Source organism: Manis javanica, chromosome 6, assembly GCF_040802235.1.
Source record: "Manis javanica isolate MJ-LG chromosome 6, MJ_LKY, whole genome shotgun sequence".
Classification (NCBI taxonomy): Eukaryota; Metazoa; Chordata; class Mammalia; order Pholidota; family Manidae; genus Manis; species Manis javanica.
The window spans coordinates 111,743,414-111,764,399 of NC_133161.1; the positions used below are offsets into that span (position 1 = coordinate 111,743,414).

Here is a 20,986-nt window from a genome sequence, read left to right on the forward strand (position 1 = left end):
GTTACCATATGGGCAAGGCTGCTTTTTGTGTTCAGGAACAATAGGTTTCTTCCTCAGAAAATTATCCAGACTTGGGCCATGTCTGCCAAGAGGGTCATCAGGAGGCATGAACCTGTCATGGATATAATACAAAATTATACCGAAGTAGGAGACTGGTAATTTAATTCTAAAGACAGGGTGTAAAGATTCATTCATTCTAAAGTATGTTGTTTGAAATTTTAATCCAAGTATTTTGATTCAACATTTACAGGATAAAAAAGTCGGTACATGAAGTCTTCATCTTTTCTTAATGAAAACAAAACTAAAATGTTTCAAGCTGAACTCGTATTTGTTTTAATTCAAGTAAGTTTTGAACCTAGCATATTCGAATTAATTCTTCCTTTCTCTCAGTCTTGGGATTCTGTAAGGACTTTAAGAATAAACAATCACAGTGACATTTGAGGAGAGCTTTATAACCTGAATCTGTGCAGTAGTGTGAAGCAGGACGGGGGTGTGGAGCTGCGACAGTGTAATGGGAAGGGTGAGACTACCCGATACTGGGCAAGCGCCATTTCATTTCTTCTGAAGCAGTAGTTTGATCCTTTGAAGCAGTAGATCTACTTCACATATTAATACGCTTTTCTAATTTAGGTTTAGATGAATTATTTTTATGTAAGTTCACATCACATAGTCAAGATTTAATTATGTTTATTCTCACAGTCCATTCTCTTTCCACTGCACTAAGGTGTCTCTCAGCTGAGATAGAAAATGTCTTAAGAAAATAAACTTATCTTTTGGACTGTCCTCTGGTAGCAAGAATTCATGCATGAATAATGAAAATAAGTTATGACTGGAATTCTACTACTAGTTATGTCACTGTTTGAACTTGAAATAAATGAAGAATTTACTCATAAAATGTGAGTAATGTAGATAACGTATGAACTCCTAAGGGAGTATCAACATGGCTGAGTAATAACAGCAAATATAGTTTTTAATATAATAAAAATATGGCAACTTTAAAAGTTTAAAAATAGAAGACAAAGTCACTCAATCCTACAATCTTAATACAAGTATTTTTCACTTATATGTTGCACTTTAGTTATTTTTCTGTATGCATACACTTTTTATAAACAAAAATTCTATCCTTTGTCCTTTTAACATATTTTTCCCTGTTTCTTAATAGCCTTCATAATTCTGAACAGCTGAATAATATTCCAGTAGGAGACATCACAATTTGATTGATTTTTAGATTTTATATTTAATTGCCTTTGAGTTCTTGCAATTATAAATAATATAGAAATGAACATACCTGGTCTTTTTTCCTCATTATATATTCTAAGAAATGAAATTATTGGCTTGAGAAGGTATACATATTTTTAAGGCTTCTATTAAGCCATGCCTAACTGTACATCAGTTTATTACATTTTTAACAACAGAAGGCATATGCAAAAGTATTTTTGTGAGTTAAATGGGTGGAAAAAAACACTTTGTAGATTTAGTTTATATTTCTGATTATCAACAAGTGAATTTTTTCCACACATTTGTGAATATACTTTTTTCTCAGGAGACCTGCTTCTTCATGTCATGTTTTCCATTTATCAACTTAATCATGACTAGAGTCTTACATTGGTATAATATTTACAAAAATCATATACTTAAAAAATTATATATTTAAGTAAGCCACTGATGCTCTAAATAGATTCTGAAAAGCAGTACTCTGGGGCTGGGGGGTGGGGCCCACACTGTCAAAGTCTGTCTTCTTGGAGATGGAAATTCTCCCCTTGTCAGTTATTACAGGTTACTCAGACAGTTTTAGACGACTTGCCCTGTCGGTGACATACAGGGAAAGGTGGGGCCTGCCTCTCACACTGGGTCCCCTGAGGCATGAGTGCAGTTTTTCTGACTCCCAGTAAAGACTAGTAGGGAAATCAGTTGTTGGAAGAAACCTGTCTTAGGCTGGTCAGTGGCAAAAAGAGAGAGGGCTTCTGTAGCAGCTGCCAGGATTCTTGTATTTTCAGGGAAGCAGTCTTACTGGTGAATAAAACTGGTTTTACTTACTTGTCATTGACGAATGAATACATTAATAATCGCTCATCTATGAACTTCTTCCATTCTGGTTTTTCATTAGCCAAATCCCTGTAGTTGTCATTGGACACAATTATACCATCTGACTCAAAAGCCAGCTTCACGATGAACCTGTCATCATAGCACACCACTCGTCTCCCCTGGACTCGCCGGGAGGGTGTGAACACCAGGATTTTCTCCTTCTCTAATTTACGTAAAATTTCTTGATCTGCAATAATAATTACAGTAGAATTTCAGAAGTAAATACATACAGCAACTTTCATACATTGTGAGCTTTGTAACATGAGCTAGATACATGTAATCATCTAAGGGATTATGATTTAGTTTGTAAATGCAGCAAATTTGTAACTCCCCATGTTATTCCTTCAAGATTTTCAGTAATAATAACTTTAAAAGTACCCAAAAAGGTGAACATGAAGAACCTAAAAAGTTTAAAACATCAAAAATTTAAAAATCTTAAAAGAATTTGAAAAGCATAAAACTTAAACATAACTAGGCAAATTCTGGTTTTTATTACATGATGTTTTTACCTGAGAGCTGGAGCCTCCAGCACTGCCACTATGAACACAGCTTCTTGCACATCCCAGACAAGGTGGATCTTACAAACAGCCACGCTGGATTCAGGTGTGAGTGGTGCATTTCTCACCCATATCGGTTTGTTTGTTTTGTTGTTATGTTTTTCTACCTAGTGGATGGGCGGTGGGAGAGTCTGGAAAGAAGTAGTGGTAGCAGTCAAGCAGCAAAGGGGAGAGTCTTAAGGTGAGTGAGTTCCAAGAAGAAAGGAGGTGGCAGAGTCAGGACGGTCATTACGGACACAGTCCTTTTCCACTCTGGGGCCTTAAGAAATGCGTAGTAACAAACACCAGCACTGCTGCGGGTCTAGACAGAGTGAATAAGAGATTGGAAGTGACTATGTGGGGAAAAGAGCCATAGGTGTTAAAAGGACAGGTAGAGAAAGGCTCATTTGTCTTCGGCCGGCATCTATTTCCAGCACGTTCTAACTCTGCTATGGCAAGCACCATGCTGTCGAGCCAGTTTCTTCACGTGCAGACATAGGCTATAAAGAGTCCATGAGTTACCATGTGTGAAAGCACCCAGCACAGTGCCTGGCCAGCTCTCAACAGACACTGTGCTCTTCAACTTAATTTTAACATATTTAAGTAATTGTTGGTACCGTGTTAAAAATCACCTCAATCCAATTAACTATAGGATTTGTCATATTACAGTGATTTTGTGTGTTCCCCTCATAAACATATGAGGGCAGGCACCATGCCCAGTTTACCTCTGTGTCCATCAGTGCTCAGTGCAGGAGGCAGAGAGGCAGACACTCAACAAACTGTCTGAGAGATGGATATGCAACCACTTAGAGGTGTGCAGTCTGAGGTCTTGCTTTTTGCTGTCTATGTTCATGAATAATCCATGGTACTTTATCTGTGGGAGTGTTTACTCATATAGATGTGCCTGTATCCTCAGGGAAGTGGTTGGAGGAACAAGAGTGGTGGCCCAAAAATCTTCCTCATCTTGCTTAATTTACATTTCTTTAACAACTAATGAGGCTAAAAGAATACTAATTAGGACAAGTGATAACTAATCCAATAACTAGTTAGGACAAATAATCCTACCTTAAGTACAGGTTCAGCTAGTAAATTACGTGGATGTCTAATTCTTAGCACAGTACCTGACACATAGCTTAGTGCGTGTTACATAGCTTGTTACATATTTGTTAAATCAATGGGAGACTGGCAAAAGCACCAGTATGAATCTACATCTCAGAACTTAAAAATATTTCTTATGAAGTTTCTCTTTTGGTAAGGTGAAAAAATACTGACTCTTCAATTTAACAAGTATTATCTAATTGAGGGTTTTAGTCAAGAGAATTACTATCCTGGGGCAAAAAACACCTAATAACCTTTGACAATAGAGGTATTGAATTTAACTGCATTCTAATGTATTCAAGAGACTTGGCCTATTGGAATTTTAAGTTAAACACAGTCATGCCTCACACTGGGTAATTATCATTTCCCTTCTTCTTGATCTCATTCCTTTCATGCTTAAGAAGCTTTCCAGTCATTCACACATTTAAATTTGTTTTTCTTTTTCAGTTTATTTTTGCTCTGATTATTAAAATAAGAATTTCTAAGTTCCCTGTACAAATTAGAAAAGCAAGGAGAAGTACTAAGAAGTAGAGAGAAATAAGACCTCATAAAGTCACAACCCAGAGGCAACTACTGTTAATATTTTGCCATATTTCCTTCTAGTTATTTTGTGATTTCTTCTTTTCACTGTTGTATGCGTATGTATATATAAACACACAATAAAATCTGCCTTTTATGTACAAGAGCATTTCCTCAGATTAAAAATTCTGCCTAAATATTCTAATACATATTTCATCTTATCAATATATACTCATTGATTGAACTATTCTGATGATTGTATGTTTCCATTTTTTCCCTCTTATTCCTAAGTAGTAGTAATATTGCACTGAATGTTTTTGTGGTCCTAAATCATTGCCTGTGCCTCTGCTTATTTTCTGGGGAATTATTCCTAGAAGGGGAACTTTTCTTTAACATTTTTGACATTAAGTTGTTTTCTAAAAAGGCTGTAGCAATTTATGCTTCCAAAGCAGTGTAGGAGTAACTTCCTCAGGGCATTGAGTATTACCAGTTATTTAATCTCTGCTAATTTGATGGGTGAAAAAGTGTTTAAATTTGCATTCCTTTAATTACTAATGAGATATAACATTTTTTCTCTTATTTGGCACTTCCATTCTTCTTTGTGTAAGAATATAGTAATTTATCCTCCATTTGCCCCATGGTTCCAAGCACATAAACCAGTGAGAATTATGCCTGGGCTTGCCTGGGGCTTGACTGGGGTTACCCCACCTTATCTCTAAACATCCCCACCCTCCCCCAAAGCAACAGGCCCAGCGGGTCCACCACAATAAAAGGCACCACGCTGCTGCCCTCTTTCTCTCTGTCTCTCTGTTCTCTTTGTCTCTGTCTCCCTGTCCCCCTGCTCTCTCTCCCTCTCTCTGTTCCACTACTCCCTCTCCCTCTCTATCTCCCCACCCCCTCTGGGGGCAGCCACTCTCTCTCTCAGATAATAAAGTCTCTTGTGTGGGCCCATGTCTCCTGAGTCACTGTGGGTAAGGAGGGTTGCGGCGAGATACCCTTTCACTGACGCCGTGACTTGGATGAGGCTCTCCCATTGACTTTGCTCTTCCTCCGGGAACCTGAGCTGCTCTGGGAACCCTCACTGCCCGATCCTCCTCCACGGGCTCACCATTCATTCCCCAGTCGCCCGTCTTCTCGCCCAACACCGGCCTTCGATTTGGTGAGTCTCCCCTTCATGGTTGACTTAAATGTCCCTTTGGAACCTGGGAAGTGACCGTTGAGTGTCTGGCACCCCCAAGGACTCCTCTGGGATAGGGGCACCCCCAACCACGACTTTCAGAGTCACGGTTGATCCCCATAGTCGACCCTTCTCTGCCTCCCCATGGTGAGAATCCTGATACACTGAGGCCCTGTCTCCTTTTATGTACATATCTACTCGACTCAAAAACTCCTGGTACCAGGTACCGAGCCTCCCCAGCGTTTTTGCCTCAACCCCGCAGTTAGAGGTGGTGACGACCACCTAACTGTGCCTGGTCTTCAATATGACCTTCTCAATCATTCAAGGACGCCTCTGCGACTTCTGAACGGTCTCGTTCTCACCATGGGATCTGGCCCCTCCATTCCCACAGATTCACTGCTAAGGTGCTTACTCAATAATCTAAAGCCCCTCCACCTCACTCCAGACCTCAAACCTGTTCGCTACTGTAATGAGATCTGGCCACAATATCCCTTGGACAATCAGTTTAAATGGACCCCAAATGACTCTTTAGATCCTAAAATTCTCCACGACTTATACAACTTCTGTGAGCGTACGGGCAAATGAAAGAGATCCCATATATCCAGGCTTTCTCCTACCTCTGAACCAAGCTCTCTCTCTGTCTCCCCTGCAATCCTAAACACCTACTACTTGCCTTAAAGTCCACACCCCTAAGCTTTTTTCATGTTCCCAAATATCCCCAACTGCCTATAAAACTCCTAGACAATGCACCACCACGGGCTCTCTTGTCCCCTCCTGGCTCATGCCAGGAGCTCTGTCTGTCCTCTCACTGTATCATTACATCTCAATCTGTATGTTTGTGTCTAAGTGTGTAAATGAATAATTTTCTACCTACGGATAGTATTAATAAAAGTTGATTTAAAGACAAGTGCTTGTAAAAATTGGGCATTCTAAAACTTCCAGAAAATTCTAATAGAAGATATTAAGCATTAATGCTAATTTCAGTTGAACTGAATAGACATATCCTTATGGTTATCAGCTGCCTAAGTTTACCTAAAGTCATTTAAGTTGATGGTACCTGTTAAATCTTTCAAAGAAAAATGCTTAAAGTGAAGTGTAGCTTTGTCTAATGTGAGTAACTATTTAAGTAAGTGCCTTAAAACTTTTAACAGCTTCCCAAAATCAAATTCAAAAAGGTGATTTTTACCTCTAGTTCACTCTGATATTTTCCAGAGGGCCCCTGGAACATGTCAGGAATTTTTTCTCATTGGGGAAAATATTTGGCTAATTTGGCTTATTTACCTGCTTAATTACCCAGAAGGCAGTGTCACAGGGAATGATGCTAAACTTTGTTACTGAATGTTTTGTATTACAGAAAGATCTAAATTTCCTTATGACAACTGTCTTACAGTAAGCTCTCATCAGATCTTTAACCATTGTCATTTGTAAGTCTTTTGTCAATCTATATTCACAGTTTTATTACTGCTAAACTAGTAAGAAACTAGATTTCAGCAGAACAGGTATTAGTTACATAGGATTAAGTAAACTAAGGAAGATGATTTGGTGGCTTTTTGTTTCAAATGTTGTTGATGAAGTGTTTTAAGCTTTTTCTCTTAAACTGACAACAGTCTAGTAAATAACTGCCTTTATAAGCAGAATTGAAACTTTATCTTTCTCTCTACCTGATCCCTCCAGAATTTAAAAACTCTCAGTGACTATTTTTATAGTTCATGGCAGTATGTTTATTTGCATAAGTTCAATAAGAATCTGCTTTCCTTGTAAGAGGACTAATTAAAAACACTGGTTATATTACCAAGGCTTTGACTGGAATGTCATACCTGAGAGACACGTGTGTAAACTCAGATATGAACAGACAGCTTTAAGGAACTAAGATTGACTTTTAACACCAACAAAGCCCCTTAGAAGAACTGGCCTAGTACCTTGCTTACAGAGTTCCCAGCAGCCTTACCAGGTGAGTAAAGAAGGTCACTTCCTGGCAGGTGCAGGAACCTCAGGAAGAGAGGAATTCACCCAAATCTACAGGTACTGCAGGCACAAGATGATGGCAAGTCTGGCTTGGCTTTCTGGCCTCAAGAAGCCCTTAAAAGTTCAATCTGAAATTCCTTACAAAAAGTTCCAGCAAAACACATTTAAAAGATCCCATGTAATCAATTGCTCTTCTTGCTGCACTTATTCAAATAATCAAGCCAACTGTTCATTATTTTCTTAATCTGGCTACTTCTAATAAAAATGAGGGTGATTTTAGAGAAAAGTATTGTTTCAATAATGCAGTCTTTTCTATACTAAATCCTAATACTAGTCATTGAGATGTAAACTCGATCCAGAATTCTAGTTTCCCCGTGATACCTGGCTATGATTCGCTATTAGACTCTTTGTATTTCTAGTTCTCATATTCAGCCATGCATTCTTAATCTCATCAAGTTTGTCCTTCCAGAATGGAAAATCCAACTCCAGATGTTGCTACTTATCCTAATAACAATTTGTTCTATCTTGCCTAGAAGCCACACTGCAAATAGTAATAGAAATGAAACCCAGAATAGAAACGCCAACCTTCCAAGGCCCTCTCAACTGACCAGTGATGGAGACCTAACTGCACCCTTTACTGCACCCCCTCTCAGCATGAAGCAGCCAGAGCAGTCATCGCCCCCCTTTCCCTAGCAGCAGCTAGGGTCTCCATCTGTAGAGGGGGGAATGAGACGGACTATAGGCTTAGAATAAGGTGAGAGCCTCTAGAGAAAGCAAGGCAAGATATCTGCAGTCAGAGCAATGTAACTACATGCTAGGAAACCCACCCCCTACTAAAACTATATTGAACATTAAGCTCTAGAATCATTCTTCAGTGAGATCAGTTAATGTTCCCCAGATAAAGAAGAGTAGCACAAGTTTTGTTATGCTAATCATTCATAATCGTGTATAAGATTCACTTTAGCATACTAAAAGGCCTAGGCCTATGTGCTGTCTTTCCTCCTTCAGATCTGACAAGGTAATTTTGCAAACTGAGCAACTAATTTAGCATGCAGACCCAGCTGTAGACGGCATAGTAAAAGGCAGGATTATTTAGCAAATAGGCAATACCTCAGCCCACCTTAGGAGCTGAGCAGGCAGCTTTTTGATATGCTCCCAGACCAAGATGCCAGTATCCCAGAGAAAAATCAAGGCAGGAAATTCCTTAAGTTAATTTTTAATATTCAGAGAACACTTAACAAGTCCTTCCCCAAGGCTTTAGGGATAGTCCCCACCTTTTTGGACAGGCTCTAGCACAAGACCTCAAATCCCTTACTCTTGAGCTCCACCCTCCTTCAATATGTAGTTGATCTCCTCCCATGCAGTCCCTCCCTACAAACCTCACAACAAGGTATTATTCTCCTTTTAAACTTTCTCTCAGAACACAGCTATTGAGTTTCACCCTCCATAGTTTAGCTGTCTGCCGCTCAGGTCACATACCTGGGAGTTAAGCTCTCCCTGTGCTACAAGGCCATTACCATAGACAGGAAAAAACTTCTCCAAACCATGCCCATTCCAAACACCAAGCAACACCATCCCTAACTCCCAAATGGCAAAGACCATACACAGTAATCCTTTCCACACCAACTGCAGTTAAACTCCAGGGTCTTCCCCACTAGATACACAACTCCCACCTTAAGCTGTTTGTCTCAGTTTATTCCCCTCCCACCAAATCTCCCACAGGTTCCTACTCCACCCTGACAGGACCTCTTACTCTCCGCATTTCGTGCTGCTCATCTCCACTTCCACTCATCACTGAAGAAGTTTCTGCCAGCACAGAGTCCTAAGACCTCCCTTACAACTGCCATGCATCATGCCTCAGGATTGTTAACCCTGGTCTCAACACTTACTCTCTCACCAGACCTATCTTCCCAATGCCAGCCCTTTCTTCTGTTTCAGACTGCCCAAAAGATTGCACCATCAAGGATTCCTTTTGCCCTACAGGTTGCTTTGCTGCCGACACATATGTCCCAAAAAATGCTATTAATTCAGCCACCCTATGTAAACATAGCAATCAGCCCAAATGCAAAAAATTTCTAACCAAACCTTTAACCAGTTTATATTACAGGATTACCAACCCCTCTCCAAAGATGATGATCCTTATTGAACCTGGAAAATGCCATCGCCACTGAAGACCAAGGGCTCATCTGATGACCGTCCTCCACCAATACAAAAATGAACTTCATCGCCCCTAATCAGCAGGAAGCAGTTACTGAAGACTAACTTTCACCCCTTCCCAAATCCTCTACCACTTATAAAACAGAAAAGGGAGGAATGTAAGAATATAGTAATTTATCCTCCATTTGCCCCATTGTCCCAAGCACAGAAGCCAGTGAGAATTATGCCTGGGCGTGCCTAGAGCTTGCCTGGGCTTACCCCGCCTTATCTCTAAACATCCCGACCCTCCCCCAAGGCAACAGGTCAAGCGGATCCGCCACAATAAAAGGCACCAAGCTCTCTCTCTCTCTGTGTCTCACTGCTCTCTTTGTCTCTGTCTCTCTGTCCCCCTGCTCTCTCTCCCTCTCTCCCCACCCGCTTCTGGAGCAGCCACTCTCTTTCAGATAATAAAGTCTCTTGCGTGGGCCTGTGTCTCCTGAGTAGTTCTGGGTAAGAGGGGTCGCTGCGAGATACCCTTTCACTGTGAGCTATCTTTTCTTACATGTTACCATTTATATACTGGGGAGAGCTTTCTCTTTATCAAGGTATATCAATTCTTTATACATTCAGGACAGGAATTTTTAAATTTCTTTGTTGAATTTTTTTTTAGGCCAATAAAAGAGTTCATTTTAAATAAAGTTTCCCAAAATTTAGAAGTTAAAAGTTTAATACAATTAAATCTATCTTTTCCTTCCTAATTTCTTCTAAAAATTTTAAATTTAAAAAATTCTTCTCTGGCTATTTATAGTCTCTAATGGTTTGATTTTTAACAATTAATTCTTCAGTCATCTGGAATTTATTGTTATGTGGTGAAAGATAAAGATCTGAATATGTATTTTTTCCCCCAAAGGTACTAGTGGTTGAGTTGTATCTACTTCTCCCACTTTATAGTTTAGATAAGGTAGGCTCCTATTCCAAGCTATGGAACTCTGCCATAACTTGCCTACCTATTCTTACACTCATTTAGTAATGATGTAATGATTACAGATAAAAATAAAGTCATAAAATAATCCTCCATTCAGGTACATGGTAGGTTGTCTCTCCATTTGTTTTTGATTTTAAAAGTGTTATAGTTTCCTTCACATAGGTCCTACGGTTTTCTTAATGTTGGAGGTGGAGAGGTAAAAAGGGTTGGATGCTGAGAAGCATTTGAGTAAAATGTTCAGCAATAACAATTAACAGTTACTGAGGACATCTGTCTGAAACACATTTACTTAATAATTACAAAATAATGCAAAGTACAGAGACTTACTGGGATCCAGTCATCTCCTTCTACTTGACACCAGATAGCATGCCCCCAGGGTCTTAAAGGTCTTTTTTGATCTGAAGGCACTAGAATTTGATTGTTGCCTACTCTAATTTCATACAGCAGGTATAAAAATTGGAGTCCAAAGAGGATCAGTGTGTTGCTCAAAGTATTATGGCTAGAAAATGGCAAAGCCAAAATTTGAATCTGGGTCTCCTGCTCCTACCATGTCTCTAAAGGTCAGAATCTTACAAAATTTGAAGTAAAAAGTTTCCAAACTAGGGGCAGAGCCAAGATGGCGGCCTGAGTAGAGCAGCAGAAATCTCCTCCAAAAACCACATTTATCTATGAAAATATAAAAAAGACAACTGTTCCTAAAATAGAGACCAGAGGACACAGGACAACATCCAGACCACATCCACACCTGCAAGAACCCAGCGCCTCACGAAGGGGGTAAAATACAAGCCCCGGCCCAGCGGGACACGAGCGCCCCTTCCCCCAGCCCCCAGCGGGAGGAGAAGAGTCAACAGGGAGGGAGCCCAGGACTGCTGAACACCCAGCCCCAGGATTCCAGAACAGAGCACAGACACAGTGCATGCGTGGGGTCCTGGATACTAGGGACACAGGACGGCAGGAACGGTAAGCGGGTGCCTGAGGCTGACGCCGGAGAAAAAGGAAACGGGACCGGATTTTTTTTTTTTTGGCGAGTCCTTTTTGGAAGCCTTAAAGGGACAGGGACCCCAATACTAGGGAAACAGGGAAGCAAGACCAGTGAGCAGGTGCCTGACACCGGCGCCTGAGGAGAAAGAAAATTGCGTGCTTTTCCTTTTTTTAAAAAAATTATATATTTAAAAATTTTTTTTCTTTTTTCCTCTTTTGTTGTTGCTGTTGTTGTTTTGATATGGAGGGTGCTTTTTCGAAGTCTTAAAGGGGCAGGACAGGACACTTAGACCAGAGGCAGGGGATCTGGGGATCTCTGGGCACTCTAACCCCCTGGGCAGCAGGGAGCACAGAGGGACCTTATAGAGATAAATACTCTCCCAGCTGCTACCCCTCCAACGGGGCTCCAACATTTTGCAGGAGCAGCCCCAGCCAGGCCACGCCCACAGAACAGCAGAGATAAACTCCATAGCAACAGAGCAGGAAGCAGAAGCCCTGTCTGCGCACAGCTGCAAAGCACAAGCCACTAGAGATCGCTATTCTCCCAGGAGAGGAAGGCTACAAACCAACAAGAAGGACAGCTCTTCCAGCGGTCACTCGTACCAGCTCTGCAAACTATCTCTATCACCATGAAAAGGCAAAACTACAGGCAGACAAAGATCACAGACACAACACCTGAGGAGACAGACCTAACCAGTCCTCCTGAAAAAGAACTCAAAATAAAAATCATGAGCATGCTGACAGAGATGCAGAGAAAAATGCAAGAGCAATAGGATGAGATGCAGAGAAAAATGCAAGAGCAATGGGATGAAGTCCAGAGGGAGATCACAGATGTCAGGAAGGAGATCACAGAAGTGAAACAATCCCTGGAAGGATTTATAAGCAGAATGGATAAGATGCAAGAGACCACTGAAGGAATAGAAACCAGAGAACAGGAATGTATACAAGCTGACATAGAGAGAGATAAAAGGATCTCCAGGAACGAAACAATACTAAGAGAACTATGTGACCAATACAAAAGGAATAATATCCATATTATAGGGGTACCAGAAGAAGAAGAGAGAGGAAAAGGGATAGAAAGTCTCTTTGAAGAACTAATTGCAGAAAACTTCCCCAAACTGGGGAAGGAAATAATTGAACAGACCACGGAAATACACAGAACCCCCAACAGAAAGGATCGAAGGAGGACAACACGAAGACACATAATAATTAAAATGGCAAGGATCAAGGACAAGGAAAGAGTTAAAGGCAGCTAGAGAGAAAAAGTCACCTATAAAGGAAAACCCATCAGGCTAACGAGACTTATCGACAGAAACCCTAGAGGCCAGAAGAGAATGGCATGATATATTTAATGCAATGAAACAGAAGGGCCTTGAACCAAGGATACTGTATCCAGCACGACTATCATTTAAATATGATTGCGGGATTAAACAATTCCCAGACAAGCAAAAGCTGAGGGAATTTGCTTCCCACAAATCACCTCTACAGGGCATCTTACAGGGACTGCTCTAGATGGGAGCACTCCTAAAAAGAGCACAGAACAAAACACACAACATATGAAGAATGGAGGACGAGGAATAAGAAGGGAGAGAAGAAAAGAATCTCCAGTGTATATAACGGCTCAGTAAGCAAACTAAGTTAGGCAGTAAGATACGAAAGAGGCAAAACTTGAACTTTGGTAACCACGAATCTAAAGCCTGCAATGGCAATAAGTACGTATCTCTCAATAGTCACCCTAAATGTAAATGGACTTAATGCACCAATCAAAACACACAGAATAATAGAATGGATAAAAAACCAAGACCCATCTATATGCTGCTTACAAGAAACTCACCTCAAACCCAAAGACATGCACAGACTAAAAGTCAAGGGATGGAAACACATATTTCAGGCAAAGAACAGTGAGAAGAAAGCAGGGGTTGCAGTACTAATATCAGACAAAATAGACTTCAAAACAAAGAAAGTAACAAGAGATAAAGAAGGACACTACATAATGATGAAGGGCTCAGTTCAACAAGAGGATATAACCACTCTAAATATATATGCACCCAACACAGGACCACCAGCATATGTGAAACAAATACTAACAGAACGAAAGAGGGAAATAGACTGCAATGCATTCATCTTAGGAGACTTCAACACACCACTCACCCCAAAGGATAGATCCACTGGGCAGAAAATAAGTAAGGACACACAGGCACTGAACAACACATCAGAACAGATGGACCTAATAGACATCTACCGAACTCTACATCCAAAGGCAACAGGATATACATTCTTCTCAAGTGCACATGGAACATTCTCCAGAATAGACCACATACTAGCTCACAAAAAGAGCCTCCATAAATTCCAAAATATTGAAATTCTACAAACCAATTTTTCAGACCACAAAGGTATAAAACTAGAAATAAATTCTACAAAGAAAATAAAAAGGCTCACAAACACATGGAGGCTTAACAACATGCTTCTAAATAATCAATGGATCAATGAACAAATCAAAATAGAGATCAAGGAATATATAGAAACAAATGACAACAACAACACAAAGCCCCAGCTTCTGTGGTACGCAGCGAAACCAGTCTTAAGAGGAAGGTATATAGTGATCCAGGCACACTTGAAGAAGGAAGAACAATCCCAAATGAATACTCTAACATCACAATTATCGAAACTGGAAAAAGAAGAATAAATGAGGCCTAAAGTCAGCAGAAGGAGGGACACAATAAAGATCAGAGAAAAAATAAACAAAATTGAGAAGAATAAAACAATAGCAAAAATCAACGAAACCAAGAGCTGGTTCTTTGAGAAAATAAACAAAATAGATAAGCCTCTGGCCAAACTTATTAAGAGAAAAAGAGAATCAACACAAATCAACAGCATCAGAAATGAGAACGAAATATACATGACAGACTTCACAGAAATACAAAGAATTATTAAAGACTAGTATGAAAACCTACATTCCAACAAGCTGGAAAACCTAGAAGAAATGGACAACTTCCTAGAAAAATACAACCTCCCAAGACTGACCAAGGAAGAAACACAAAAGTTAAACAAACCAACTACGAGCAAAGAATTGAAACGGTAATCGAAAAACTACTCAAGAACAAAACCCCGGGCCGGATGGATTTACGTCGGAATTTTATCAGACACACAGAGAAGACATAATACCCATTCTCCTTAAAGTGTTCCAAAAAATAGAAGAGGAGGGAATACTCCCAAACTCATTCTACGAAGCCAACATCATCCTAATACCAAAACCAGGCAAAGACCCCACCAAAAAAGAAAATTACAGACCAATACCCCTGATGAATGTAGATGCAAAAATACTCAACAAAATATTAGCAAACCGAATTCAAAAAATATATCAAAAGGATCGTACACCATGACCAACTGGGATTCATCCCAGGGATGCAAGGATGGTACAACATTCGAAAATCTATCAACATCATCCACCACATCAACAAAAAGAAAGACAAAAACCACATGATCATCTCCATAGATGCTGAAAAAGCATTTGACAAAATTCAACATCCATTCATGATAAAAACTCTCAGCAAAATGGGAATAGAAGGCAAGTACCTCAACATAATAAAGGCCATATATGATAAATACACCGCCAACATTATACTGAACAGCGAGAAGCTGAAAGCTTTTCTCTGACATCGGGAACTAGACAGGGATACCCACTCTCCCCACTGTTATTTAACATAGTACTGGAGGTCCTAGCCACGGCAATCAGACAAAACAAAGAAATACAAGGAATCCAGACTGGAAAAGAAAAAGTTAAACTGTCACTATTTGCAGATGACATGATATTGTACATAAAAAACCCTAAAGACTCCACCCCAAAACTACTGGAACTGATACTGGAATACAGCAAAGTTGTAGGATACAAAATTAACACACAGAAATCTGTAGCTTTCCTATACACTACAATGAACCAATAGAAAGAGAAATCAGGAAAACAATTCCATTCACAATTGCAACAAAAAGAATAAAATACCTAGGAATAAACCTAACCAAAGAAGTGAAAGACCTATACCCTGAAAATTACAACTCACTCTTAAGAGAAATTAAAGGGGGTACTAACAAATGGAAACTCATCCCTGCTCATAGCTAGGAAGAATTAATATCGTCAAAAAGGCCATCCTGCCCAAAGCAATATACTGATTTGATGCAATCCCTATCAAATTACCAGCAACATTCTTCAATGAACTGGAGCAAATAACTCAAAAATTCATAAGGAAACACCACAGACCCCGAATAGCCAAAGCAATCCTGAAAAAGAAGAATAAAGTAGGGGGGATCTCACTCCCAAACTTCAAGCTCTACTACAAAGCCATAGGAATCAAGACAATTTGGTACTGGCACAAGAACAGAGCCACAGACCAGTGGAACAGATTAGAGACTCCAGAAATTAACCCAAACATATATGGTCAATTAATATTTAATAAAGGAGCCATGGACATACAATGGCAAAATGACAGTCTCTTTAACAGATGGTGGTGGCAAAACTGGACACCTACATGTAGGAGAATGAAACTGGATCATTGTCTGACCCCATATAAAAAAGTAAACTCAAAATGGATCAAAGACCTGAATGTAAGTCATGAAACCATTAAACTCTTGGAAAAAAACATAGGCAAAAACCTATTAGACATAAACATGAGTGACGTCTTCTTGAACATATCTCCCCGGGCAAGGAAAACAACAGCAAAAATGAACAAGTGGGAGTATATTAAGCTGAAAAGCTTCTGTACAGCAAAAGACACCATCAATAGAACAAAAAGGAACCCTACAGTATGGGAGAATATATTTGAAAATGACAGATCCGATAAAGGCTTGACGTCCAGAATATATGAAGAGCTCACATGCCTCAACAAACAAAAAACAAATGACCCAATTAAAAAATGGGCAGAGGAACTGAACAGACAGTTCTCTAAGAAAGAAATACAGACGGCCAACAGATACATGAAAAGATGCTTCACATCGCTAATTATCAGAGAGATGCAGATTAAAACTACACGGAGGTATCACCTCACACCAGTCAGGATGGCTGCCATCCAAAAGACAAACAACAACAAATATTAGCGAGGCTGTGGAGAAAGAGGAACCCTCCTACACTGCTGGTGGGAATGTAAATTAGTTCAGCCATTGTGGAAAGCAGTATGGAGGTTTATCAAAATGCTTAAAACAGACCTACCATTTGACCCAAGAATTCCACTCCTAGGAATTTACCCTAAGAACGCAGCAATCAAGTTTGAGAAAAGACAGATGCACCCCTATGTTTATCGCAGCACTATTTACAATAGCCAAGAATTGGAAGCAGCCTAAATGTCCGTCGGTAGATGAATGGATAAAGAAGAAGTGGTACATATACACAATGGAATACTACTCAGCCATAAGAAGAGGGGAAATCCTACCATTTGCAGGAGCATGGATGGAACTGGAGGGTATTATGCTCAGTGAAATAAGCCAAGCAGAGAAAGAGCAATACCAAATGATTTCACTCATCTGAGGAGTATAAGAACAAAGGAAAAACTGAAGGAACAAAATAGCAGCGGTATTACAGAACCCAAAAATGGACTAACAGGTACCAAAGGGAAAGGGACTGGGGAGGATGGATGGTGAGGGAGGGATAAGGGGGGGGAAGAAGAAAGGGCGTATTAAGATGAGCATGCATGGGGGGGAGGGAGAAAGGGGAGGGCTGTACAACACAGAGAGGACAAGTAGTGATTCTACAACATTTTGCTATCCTGATGGACAGTGACTGTAATGTGGTTTATAGGGGGGCCTGGTATACGGGAGAGCCTAGTAAACATAGTAAGTGTAGATTAAAGATTAAAAAAAAAAAAAGAAAGAAAGAAAAGGGGGATTACTCCTTGATAGGATAAAACTAATGGTAAATCAAAGATTAAAGCAAGCTTTAAATATCCTTAATTTTGATCACTTAAAGGGTGTCAGATGATCGGCTATGGAGGTACACTTTTGTGATAATATTCCTCTTAATAAAAAAAAAATTAAAAAAAAAGCAGTTCCTGTGTGGTGACCTCCAATGAGTTCTACACAATGGTATAAAGGGCATATTAAAGTATGGGCAAAGGGTCTGTTTGTTTCTATACAGAAATCAAAGCCTAATTTGGCTACCCAGAAAATGAACTAAGATACGATATGAAGAACTTCCAACATCACCACTCTCTGGAAGACTCATACCAGAAGATGATCATCAAAAAACCTCCACAAAGATCCAGGCGATGCTGCAGTTGTAGCTGCATCCATCCCTCCATTTCCTGGACTTGCCATTGTAATGAAGAAGGAGATATCTAAGCTGGCCTGTGCATACAGTAAAACAACAAATTTGACTGGATCTATACTGCTGGAACTCAACCAAGAATTAGGAGAAGTACAAGTTGTAGCGCTCCAAAATCTTACAACTACAGACTATGTACGGTTAAAAGAACATATGGGATATGAACAGATCCCAGAAATGGGTTGCTTTAATTTGTCTGATTTCTGTCAGACTGTTCAAGTACAGTTGGACAATATCCATCATATCATAGACAAATTTTCACAAATGCCTAGGGTGCCTAAGTGGTTTTCCTGGCTTCACTAGAGATGGCTGGTAATTATAGATTTGCTTTGTTTATGTCACCATATTCCTAATATGTTAATATGTGTGCGCAAGTTAGTAGTTTAAAACCTATACATGCTTAACGTACTCTACAAGAAGATATGTCAAAGAAATAATCAATCCTCCCATGTTTTCTTCCATATGCTACCTCTATAGCTTTCCTTCTTCCTTCCTAATTACAACCCTTAAATAGAATTCGTGCCTCATATCGAATTTACTGAGCATCATAATTCCTCCAGGTGGTAAAGATACCTTGAGACAAATGCTGGGCATAGAAGCCACAGGGCATAAATCTGCAAAAAGCAAAAAGCTAACCTTTTCAAACAATATGGCTTCTCTCTCACTTACCAACTTTACATTTCCCTGTATGGCCCCGGAAGATGACTGGTTAGCCAGAGACAGGTAAGATTCCTCAAGGGAGGAACAACCTAAGACAGGCACAGTCGCAGGGGGGCTATCAGGTGAGAAATCGGGAAACAACAGTGGTAAAGCTTAGAACCTCCCCCCCCCCTTTGAGAGAAAGCTTCTGTATCTGTGGATGTTTTATTGCCCTTGTCTAGCTCGGATTAGCACATAGTCTATAGGTACACACATAATCTTCTACAATTGCTCTCTTACAACACTAAACTATGTTTTCTACCTTTATCTTGCATCTACCTACCACTTCAGCATTTTATTAAAAATAAAAATAATAATAATAAAGGGAGAAATGTGGGATCCACATATAAATCAAGTATAAAAATCAAACAAATATTCATATTTGACCTGATTGTTTATACTTCATAATGCGTGATCAAAACCGAAAGTTTCTGTGATGAATGCCCTTGTACTGTTCACCATGTAAGAACTTATTCACTATGTAAGAATTCGTTCACCATGTAAGAACTTGTTTGTTATGCTTCAGAAGATTGGAGACTGACAAGAATTAGGCTTGAGATGGATTAATGATTGTGCATTGAGCATTGACTCCCCTGTACAGAATTTTATTGTTGTTAACAACCATTTGATCAATAAATATGAGAGATACCCTCTCAAAAAAAAAAAAAAAGTTTCCAAACTAAAAACAAAGTTAAATAGGCTTGTGTAGCAAGGATTACTGATTAGTTAACATAATTAGATGTTTATAAACTAAAAAATGTCCCTTCCTGTGGAAGGCCAGAAGTGAGATCACCAGATCCAGAAGTGAGAACACCGGGAAGTGAGATCACTGTGGGCAGTTCACAGAAGTGAGCCTGTGTACATAAGCTGTGCTGTGAAATAAACCTACGTCACTTGTCCACCACCAGCGGCCTGTGGACCTCCTGACCCCAACTTTGATTTATTTCTGTGTCTTTCTTGCATCTCCCACCCACTCCTCTCAGGTTCAGGTGGTTTGCAGAGCTGGTCTCAGCAACTCCCAAGAGAATGTGGCAGTCACACTTTCTTGTGACTGAGTACAAACAGAAACAGATTAACATATTATTCAAAGAAATACCTGACAGTGCCAGAGACCCGCACAGGTACCTATGGAAGCTCAGAACAATGAACTAATAGGACTTACCTGTAATAAGAGCATCAGGTCGGGATTGCTCTTTTCTCCAAGCAGGAACAAAAACTGTAACATCTTTGTGGCCTCTTTCCAAAAACCAATCTACTGCCAACTTTATTCCTCGGCAGGAAAATACTTCTTTGTTTCCATGGCTGAAAGATTATTTTAGAACACTTAAAACACAACAAAACCTAAATTCAATTTAGTTAATTCAAATGTATAAAGAGAAATGATCACATAATTACATAATAGTAATAAAATACAATTAAATTTCAAATTTAAGATGGAATTTATAGCTCAGAGAAATACTGGCACAGTTTAAAAGTTGAATGTGAGGAAAAAATAAGAAAATAGGAATTATTGTATGGAGAATAAAGAAAAGTGAGTTTTCAAATGTAAAGCTGTAAAGGTTAACTAGTCAGAAAGATAGGGGTCTCAACAATAGCACGAATAATTTCAATCAAATGTAAGAAAAAGAAGTCACATAGAAAAAAATCTGTAAAAACACTTGAAAGGAATACTTGTGAGTTTTCTAAAAATGTCCTTTTCAAAGAGTTGTTATGCATATATTTCAATCCAATGATTAAGTAATGCCCAAAATTTATCAGGTGACCAATGTAAACCAACATACATTAAAAGAAAAACATGTTCACAATGCTTAATTTCATACAAGAAAGACTTTTTTATGTCAATAAAAAGACAATTAACAATATTGTGCTGGACGAGGATTAATGATGACAAAGAGAGTATTCAAGAGCTGGATTACCAGCCTTAGTGCCTCAAAGTAAGCGCCCAAGTAAAAGTGTAGTCATTCAATAAATATTTATAAAGTACCAGGTTCTGCCTGTGCACTTTAATAATTCAAAATAACATTGCTTTCTGTTTTTAAAGATAGAGTCGCCTGCACTGAATGCAGTAATTGCCTTCTTTTACAGTTTGAGCTCTGAAGTCTCCATTTCTTATCTGTAATGGAGATAGATATTCCTTACTGTTTGGGGCCAAGAGGACTGAATGAAATAAGGTAAATGCTTTGTTAACTTTTAACACAAGTCAAACATTAGCTGTACTGATATATTGTTTTAGTGGTCCCTTGGGAAGCAGTAGAACAATCTAAATATATGACCAACTTGCTTTGTAGATATTGAAGGCTATAAAGCAAACTGCAGGAACTGTTTATGTTCCATATACCCATCCTAATGGTCTGGGGCAAGATCAGAAGTGAAATTAGATAGATGCACTGGAACTTTTCAGAGAAAGAGAGAAGGGAAGTGGGAGTTTGGGGTCACATTTTCTTGGTAGGAAGTGAAGGGCCCCCACCAGTAAGATGATGGCAAACTTCCAGCTTCTC

At 39.4% G+C, this 20,986-nt stretch overlaps 1 protein-coding gene across 4 annotated transcripts in view; it reads right to left on the bottom strand.

The window, feature by feature from the left end:
• The window catches only part of ZC3H12C (zinc finger CCCH-type containing 12C), an 82,590-nt gene that overhangs the window by 7,512 nt on the left and 54,092 nt on the right, over window positions 1-20,986 (bottom strand). For all 4 annotated transcript variants that reach the window (XM_073239276.1, XM_037026626.2, XM_037026627.2 and 1 more), the window contains exons 3-5: window positions 19,651-19,790; window positions 2,038-2,272; window positions 6-112 (exon numbers count right to left, since the gene is read on the bottom strand). In XM_073239276.1, coding sequence (XP_073095377.1) covers window positions 6-112; window positions 2,038-2,272; window positions 19,651-19,790 — 482 coding nt within the window. The remainder of the gene's footprint in view (window positions 1-5; window positions 113-2,037; window positions 2,273-19,650; window positions 19,791-20,986) is intronic.